General features: G+C 49.7%; 1 protein-coding gene across 2 annotated transcripts in view; it reads left to right on the forward strand.

Annotated features, from left to right (window-relative positions):
* CRY2 (cryptochrome circadian clock 2) overlaps positions 1 to 8938 on the forward strand; it is a 33316-nt gene that overhangs the window by 6693 nt on the left and 17685 nt on the right. Inside the window, exons 2-6 of one of the 2 annotated variants that reach the window (XM_012645219.1) lie at positions 1408 to 1516; positions 3834 to 3976; positions 5312 to 5423; positions 5599 to 5783; positions 6514 to 6602. In XM_012645219.1, the coding sequence (XP_012500673.1) occupies positions 3964 to 3976; positions 5312 to 5423; positions 5599 to 5783; positions 6514 to 6602 (399 nt within the window). In that variant the 5' untranslated portion in view covers positions 1408 to 1516; positions 3834 to 3963. The remainder of the gene's footprint in view (positions 1 to 1407; positions 1517 to 3833; positions 3977 to 5311; positions 5424 to 5598; positions 5784 to 6513; positions 6603 to 8938) is intronic. The other variant, XM_012645218.1, reaches the window with a different exon arrangement.

Raw genomic sequence — 8938 nt, forward strand, 5'->3', positions numbered from 1 at the left:
AGCCCAGGAGTTTGAGGTTGCTGTGACCTAGGCTGACACCACGGCACTCTACCCCGGGCGAAGCTCTGTCTCCAAAAAAAAAAAGAAATTCCAAACTCATGAGACCCTGGAATCTCAGCCCCTGGAGCAGTGTTGGAATGCCACTAAACATCCTTAGAAATAGGGCACAGAGAAGAAAACATGGGTTTCAGAGTCTGACCAACCTAGGTTCCTATCCCAGCTTTGTCACTTAACAACCATGATCTTAGGCAAATCAATTAACCTCTTGGTGTCTCTGTTTCCTCATCTATAAAATGGGGATAGTATAATACTATTTCCTTCAAAACGTGTTGAGAGAATTAAATGAGAAAATGCACTTTAGAAGCATGCTAGATTGATCTGTAATCACATTAATAACCTTGGTTGCCTCTGTGGAGGGAAGAAGGGGAGGACACTTTTTACTGTGTACCCTTTGGTCACTGGAATTTTGAACCACATGACTAGTTACCTGGTTATGTTAATTTAACTTAAAACAGTGAAGGCACTCAGCAGAAGTTCCTTTTCCGTCCCTTTCCCCTGGTGATCCAGCTTTCCCACGGGAGCGCTTGCGTATCTGTCGTCTCCTGCCCCCACCTCAACCCACCCCCGCAAGGCAAGCGAGGATCTCTAACAAGAAGTACCTTCCAAGGCCTTCTTGGGCTGAGAACCTGGTCACCAGAGCCCTGGAGAGTGAGCCACCTGCCAAACAAAACTCTGGGGACCGGGGCCCCAGCGCAGGCTGAGGGGCTGTGGCAGCCGAAACACTCGCGGACTAAGGCACGAATACGGAAAGGCAAGGAGTTTGTTGGCCCAGCGTAAGTAGGGTTTTCCAGGCTGTGGCAGTCTTGTTCCTCTACTAATAGCACCATGATGCTTCCCACACAGAATCACACCTGTTTTTCAGATGGCTCCCATTTGGTCCACACAGCAGCCTCGTGCTGGGCAAATATTTACACCCAGCTCCAGAGGCTGACGGGAGTAAGTGGCTTGCTTCTCGGTCACGTAGAAACGCAGCACTAGGAACAGCTCACACTTATCCCATGATCTCTCTGTGCCAGGCACTGTGCTAAGTATCTTTCTTGTATTATTTGATTTTCTTTTTTTAGCAAGTCTATGAGATAGGTACTAACATCAACTCCGTATTCCAGATGAGAAAACAGGCTAAAGAGGTTAAGTTACTGCCTAAAGTCACACAGCTAGTAAGTGGCAAGGCCGGGGTTTCAACTGAGGCAGCACCGATCCACTCCCCTTTCATTCCTAGGCTAGAACCCAGGCCTTTCCAGCCCTGGTCCTCATAGTACCATTTTTTACCAGTTTCTCCCGCTTCGCTAGGAAAGAGAGCTACTCTTTATTATGTTGTCACTAACAAGGCCTGTGTGGACTCTGCAGGTTCTTACTTCAGTCTCTGGAAGATCTGGACACAAGTTTAAGGAAATTGAACTCCCGCCTGTTTGTCGTCCGGGGACAGCCGGCCGATGTGTTCCCAAGACTTTTCAAGGTAAGTGTGTAGGGCCCCGGAGAAGAGAGCGAGACTCTGCTCCTAGGGTTTCCCCGCAGATTGAATGAGATGAAATTCTGACTGACGGAATGGAAATATCAGAGCTGGTCTGGCCGTTGCTAGAGAAATTGGGAGCAGAGGCAGCTGGTCAGCTCGCCTTTGGAATGGAAACTGTGTTACGGAAAAAATTCTGTGAAACCTTTGTCTTGTTGGAAAGTTCCCAGCTCAGTCCAGACATAGAATGTAGTAAGTAATTCCACCCCGGATGCCACTGGCTTCCTTAGATGCTTTCTTGGCTCAAACTAGCAAGATTTGTTAGGACTCCTATGCCAAGACTTTGAGGGTGGGGTTTCCCGTCTTGCTTTGCTCTGCTTGTTGGGAAAAAGCCTTTCTGAGGGAGCTTCCCTGTTTCCTCTCTGGTAAATGATTGATAAAATTCTTCATTTGGGAACCACATAAGTTTATGGTTGCAGTATTGAAGGGCCAGTCCACTTTGCCCCATAACCCCCTTAAAAAGCATGTTTTAAGGGCAAATAGAGGCAAAAGTCCTCATGGACAGAGGGGACAGACTCCCTTCATCCTCAGCAGCATGCAGTGTGTCCGTGTCCCTCTCCACCCCAACTCTGAGACCGGAGGAAAAGTCTCCCGTCAAGGCAAACAGCTTAGTGAATACATCATCATTCAGCTTCCCTCCCCACACCCCCACAGATATAATTACACATGCATGTACAAATCACACGATACTAGCAATTGCTAACATTCATTGAGGGCTGCCTGTGAGTCAAGCACTGTTCCAAGTGCTTGTTTATATTACCTCACTTATTCCTCACAGCAGCCCTAAGAGGCAGGTACTGCTGTCCTCATTTTACAAGTGAGGAAACAATAATTTGCCCATGGACATGAAGCTAATAAGTGGTGGTCTTGGATTCTCTGACTCCAGAGCTGTGTCCTTGACTACCATACCATATAAAGGTGTTTGCCTCTCTCCTCGTCCACATTGCCCCTTCTCTCCCAAGCAGCTGGGACGCCAGCCCAGTTAGAGCCCAGAGATGTAGGTAGCTCACCCATTCAGTCATCCACTGTGTATATTGAATTTCTACTAGGTCCTAGGCCTCGCACTAGGTACTAGGGTAATGGTGATAAAAGAGACAGCATGGTTTCTGCTCTAGGAGTTCACACTAACAGGGGAAAGAGGCAAGTAATGGGAAACTTTCTTGCCATATCGTGAATGCTGTGATGGAAAAAGAACAAGGTGCAGAAGGATCTTATTGAAGGAGGGGGTCAAGGAAGGCTTCTTGGAGAAAGTGTCATTTAATAATACTGTTATTATTGTTCCCAGGGTTACTATGAGTATTTAACACTCTAATCTACATGAGCCACTAAGCATGGTACCTGGCTTATAGTAAGGGCTCAATAAATATTTGATATTATTGTCCTTGCACTGGCCCTGCTATGGACCCACCTCCCAGGCAGGGCTGAGTCAGGACCCGAACAGCTTGTGCATGGTCTGGTCCAGGACATTTGCCCCTGAGATTCAGAGCTTTAAGGGACCATGACCAGAGGCTTTGATTAGAATGTCTTTTTCTTCTTGCTAGTTGTGTGCTCTAGGGCTTTCTGTGAGTCATCTGTACAACTTTTCACTGGCCAGCTTACTGGAAGATCCTGAAATTCCTACCAGAAATAACGAAAGACTTAGAAAAGAATTCCCTTCTTTTCAACATGCAGCCTCTGGTCAGTTTTCTCTGACCTCTGGACTAAGGATCACTCCTCCTTCCCTGACTCTCTGAGAGCTGGAGCCTATTAGCTCTGTTTGCTGCTGGCCTCCCGAGTGTTGCTGTGGAAACCATTAAGACACTTCACATAGCACAAGTCTGCCAAGAAAACTAGGCCACAAGTCTGCAGGGCTGTGAGGAGCTCTGAGAAAAGCTTGTTGAGCAGGCGAGAGGCGTCCTATCCCCCGCTGTCTCCGCCAGTGAGTCAGTGCCTCTTTCTGGGACTGGGGGTCCCCCGGGAGCATTGTATTTATAGCCTCCTGCTGCATCCTCCTACCTCAAGGACACAGCAAGTGCACAAGGCCACCTACCTTTCTCCTGATGCCACTGTTGCCGTGCTATTGGCCTCACCTCACTGGCCTGCCCTCCTCAAATTTTCTGAGCCTCAGATTGTTTGCTTTCCAGCTCAAATCACTGTCCCTAGCTTGTTCTGCCACCCATCTGACAAGTCACTCAACCAACTCTATTCCCTCCCAGGAAGGAGTGCCCAGCTTCCCCCTCTTCCCCAAACACAGGGTTGAGCGTAACAGATTCTCTCCCCACAGGAATGGGGGGTGACACGCTTGACTTTTGAATATGACTCCGAGCCCTTTGGGAAAGAACGGGATGCAGCCATCATGAAGATGGCCAAGGAGGCTGGTGTGGAGGTGGTGACCGAGAACTCGCACACCCTCTATGACCTGGACAGGTAAGAGGTGGGCCCCAGGGGTCAGGTTGCCACTTGGGAAGATTAGTGATGTGGGTCCCTGCTGAGCAGAACTCAGGGAGGTTCCACAATAGGACCACCTGGCTCATGAGGTATGGCATTTTCTAGAAGCTGGAAGAGAATGGGCCAGAGCTGGAACCTACAGGACAGATCACAAAGGGCTTTACCTGATTTGGGTGGCAAAGAGGCTCATTAGGCCTAAGGCGTGGAAGCAGTGAGGCTCCTCACTCAGCATCTTCCTGGACCTGCTCCTAATATGCTCTCGTCCCATCTGTGCCTCGTGCTCCCACTTCCATCTGCTCCTCCACAGCTGCCCTCTGGCCTCAGCGGACCCTGTCTGTTACCCTCCAACAGACTCCTGTTCTCACAGGCCCAGTTTCTGTAGCTAAGATCCGCTCCCCGGCTCCCGTGGCTATCTGGGTTTCCAGGCCCCTCGTTTCAGTGTTGCTCAGGGGGCTCCAGAGAGCCCTGCAGGGAACTACAGAGGAGTCTCCTCCCCTGGTGACAGGCCTCTGTGCTTTCAGAGAGTCTAGAAGGAAACCCTCTCTTCCCCTTCCCTGCCGGAGCTGTCACCTTCCTGCCCTGCTGCTGCCAAGCCAGCAGCTACCGCTCTCCACCCCCTCTCCCCACCCCAGTTGCCAGGAAGCCAGGTCACACAGCTGTGCACGTGAGCCAGCCCTCAGGAGGAGAGGCTGGGTGTGGAGTTCCTCCCCCTGCCACGTGCCAGAGGAGCGGGGAGGTACTGCAGAGGCAGCAGCCAACCTTATATCTCCACTAATGGAGAGAGAGCAAGAGAGAACAAACTGCAAAATGAACTCACCCAGCCAGCTGGGTCTTGCGTAAGCTGCTTCTTGGCCAGCAAGAGCCTCGTTGGGATAGTGTGGAGCCAGGAATCTGTCTCCATGCCATCCCAACTCATCCTTTTATAAATAGCCTCAATTCTCTTCTTCACCTTCTTATATTAATATCTTTCCTGCTTGCATGAGTGCAGTTATGTTTCCCCTGCTCGTGAAAAATACTTTATAAACTGCAAGACACTATTTAAGTATTAGCTGTTGCCAGAACTCCAGCCTCAGTCTCTGATTTAGGGAGGATAGGCTGTCCTCCCTCTTTATTCTAATAAATGGAGGCTAAGAAGGGGATGATTTTCCAAGAAAGGAACGCGTTTGTGGCGCTTATCAAAGAACGTCCTCCAAGGCCCATGCTGGGGGAGAGGCCTGCGCAGATTCCCGCAGCTTGGACAGATAGACCAAGCGCCGAGAAGGCTAGTAGGGGGTTTTCTGTGATTAGAGAGATACGGTCAGTCTCTGTCTCTAGGCGACTCCACGTTGGCACCAGGGAACCTGGACTTGAGTCCCAGCTCTGGCCCTGCCTTGCTCCATTACCTGAGGCACCTGCTCCAGCTCTCTGGGCTTCATTTTCCCTCTCGGTAAAATGGAGATGCAGCCTCCCTTGCCCCCTCCTTTCCACTCAGGGGTGGGACCCGTGGCTGGATAAGGAAAGCCACCTGCAAAGCCTTCAGAGTCTGGGCTCCTTTTTGGATGGGTGGGGACCAGAAACAAAGGCCCTTGTTAGTGACACTAGCTGTGCTTTGGGCTCCCCAGGATCATTGAACTGAACGGGCAGAAGCCACCCCTGACCTACAAGCGCTTTCAGGCCATCATCAGTCGCATGGAGCTGCCCAAGAAGCCAGTGGGCTCAGTGACCAGCCAGCAGATGGAGAGCTGCAGGGCCGAGATCCAGGAGAACCATGACGAAACCTATGGTGTACCCTCCCTGGAGGAGCTGGGTGGGTGCTTCCTGCCCCAAGCCTCTAATGCTGCTGCTCTCTTTTGTGTGAAGAAATTTGGTGGGGTTTGTTCTTCTTTGCCAGAGTAATGCATGTTATTATAGGAAGGTTAGAAATAACCATCACTATTGTGCCACCACCCAGAAATAACCACTATTCATTCTGGACTGTGTCCTTCCCGTCTTTTTTCTGTTCACACTCAGATGTATAATCTTCTGTTTCTAGTCTGCGCCTCTGTTTTTGCACTTCCCTCTCTCAGACAACATAAGCACTGTTTAGTGCGGGCATCAGTGGGCTTCTCAATACCAGGACAACTGGTATTGCTTCTGTTGAACGGAGGGTCTGTCAGCCCCTCAGGTTACTGACTACACGCTTTCTCCCCTCCCCCTTCCTTCCCTCCACCCTCCATCTTTGATCTGAACAAAACTAGCCTTTCTTGCCTGAAAACCACAGTTGTTGCCAACTAATCTGAAAGAGTGAGAAGTCCAGGATTTTTCTAACCTGGCATGAGGAGGGGCAGGGATGGGGAAGGCAAGGGAAAGGAGAGAAAATAGTGACGGTGGGAAGAGAACCAGGGTGACCTAGAAAATGCTAAAACTTTAAGGATTGTCTCATGCCCAGTAGCACCCAAAACACTATGGTTCAGTTCTCACAAAGTTCAAAGAACAGACTAATGTGTCAGGACTTGCTGAGCTATCTCCATTCCTGTGACCTGCTCTTCCTCGTGTAGGGTTCCCCACTGAAGGACTTGGCCCAGCTGTCTGGCAAGGAGGAGAGACAGAAGCTCTGGCCCGCCTGGATAAGCACTTGGAACGGAAGGTATGGGCCCCGTTTCTGGGGCAGAACTGTGATGCTGACACCCATACAGCAGGGGATACAGGCCAGGTTCATGTCCCTTAGTACCTCTTCACTGACACTGGTTGGAAAATGGGAAATCCTGATGGCAGTAACAACAAAAACAGCAGCAATAATAGCAGCTGCCATTTAGAGAGTGTTTACCACATGGCGGTCACTGGGCTAAGCATTTGTGGGTTAAGCACCTGCTCGCATTATTTCCTTTCATTTTTCCAACAGTCCCACAGGGTGGGTATTAAGCCTCTCTATTGTACAGATTACAAAATTGAGGCTTGGGGAGGTTAAGTAAGTTGCCTGAGGTCACACAGTAAGTACAGGTTGAGTATCCCTCATCCAAAGTGCTTGGGACCAGAAGTGTTTTGGAATTCGGATTTTGGGATTAGGGATGCCCAAACCTATAATAGAGGGGTAGACCTTGTTCCACGTGATTCTAAAGCTTATGCTACATTGCTTTTCTTTCATCGTAGGTAGGTTCCCCTAGTCAATGAAGTCCATAAGATTAATTATTTTGTATTGGTGTGTCCCCCCACCTTTTGCTGGCTCTCCTCCAGGGCACTGATTTCCATTTGCTCGGATGCAGAGAGCAAATGGCCCACCTCCCAGTGCAGGGGGAATTGGCAAGGGAAAGGAAAGAGGCCCAGGCCCCGGAGGCACTCCTCAACAGCGTCACACGGCCCTCACCACCCTGCGACCAGAGAAGCAGAGAAGCTTCCAGAACAGAGAACAGTCTGTTCCTAGTTTCCTGCCCCCTGCAGCTGGTTTATAAAAATCCCAACTTTTTCTACACCTGCTCAGATGGCCAGGCATGTTGCCTAGCAGCCAGATGATAACAATGGAACAAGGAGGCCAGAGCAGGCCCACTTGGGAAAAATGTTTTCCCAGCCCTGGGGGCACCTAGCCAGCAATTAAGGCCCAGCAGCCTTGACGTTCCCATCAGGGCATTACCATCAGCCAGTGCCAAAAGCAAGCTCCACAGACTTGAAAGGACAAGACCCATTGTCAAGAGCCATGAGGGGACCAGCTGTCTCTGTCCACATGAGAGCTTTACCCAGAGATTCTTGGGCTCTTTTGGAAATAAAGGCTGGGCCAAGAAGGCAGAAGGGTGGAGATGACAAATGGGATGACAGGAGTGGAATGAGACTTAAGCATGAAAGAGCTAACCTACGGCCCCATGGCTTATAGTTTCTGCCACTTTGCCGAGGAGCTCCTGACTTGGTGATCTCAGGGGCACACCCCTGGAGGACCCCTTATCTCAAGGACCCTTATGTCTTGGACCCATCCAGACCTGGTGGTAGCCAGAAGCAATAGTGTGCCCTACACATTTTGGAGAACAGAAGGTGCCAGATGGACAGGAGTTGAAGCTGATTTCAGGAGATTTGTTTTAACTTCTTCAGTTCTCCAAATCTGAAGTGAGCATCTACTCTTGCTAGGATATTCTGGTTACTAGAAAGACTGCCAAGCAAGACAGGTGTGGAGTGTGTCTCCAGATGCCTAGTCTGCTGGAGATGATGGACATTAAGGAATTAGAGATGTCCTAAGGGTCATGAAAGGAGAGGTTCTGAGTGTTATGGGAGCTAAGAGCATAAGGATTATATCAATCAGTTCTTGCTTGCAAGCTGGCTTTTGAACAAGGCTGGCTTTTAACCCACATAGCCGAGAGTCTAAGGCGTAGCCTTCAAACACAGCCAGATTCAGGTGTCCAAAGAATGCCATCAGGAATGCATGCTCCGTCTCTCAGCTCTGCTTTCTTCTGTGTGATTTCATTCTCAGGCGGGCTTTTCCTGAGCACTGGCAGAGGTGGTCACCCCCAGCTTATGTGTAATCTGTTTAGCAATACCAGAGGAAGGGGCTGCCTCTCTTCCAAAACCTTGAGGAAAAGTTTCAAGGAGTCTTTTCATTGGCCTGACTTGGGTCATGTGACTGTCCCTGACTCAATCACTATGACCGGGGCTGGGGGTGCTTTCCCTGGCCAGACTTGCATCATAAGCCCACTTCCAGATTTGGAAAGTGGGTTTAGCTCTACTTTACCCACTCGGACTAAGATTAGGGAAGGCTAGTTCTCCATAAAAAGATTAAATGCTGTTACCAAAAGCGGGGGAGGCAAGCTCTATGATCTTTACCACTGGGTTCCCCAATAACAGATGAGGACAGAGTGCAGCCACTTCTCTATCAAAGTATTCTGATTATTAAATGAAAACGGAATGATAGAATACCACCATTTTACAGCCCCCAGTGATGACACATTATGCGTTCATGACTGCCAACACTATGAAGAAAGACAAGCATAATGTACCCCCTGT

The sequence above is a fragment of the Propithecus coquereli genome, unplaced genomic scaffold, assembly GCF_000956105.1.
Source record: "Propithecus coquereli isolate 6110/MARCELLA unplaced genomic scaffold, Pcoq_1.0 Scaffold227, whole genome shotgun sequence".
Taxonomy (NCBI): Eukaryota; Metazoa; Chordata; class Mammalia; order Primates; family Indriidae; genus Propithecus; species Propithecus coquereli.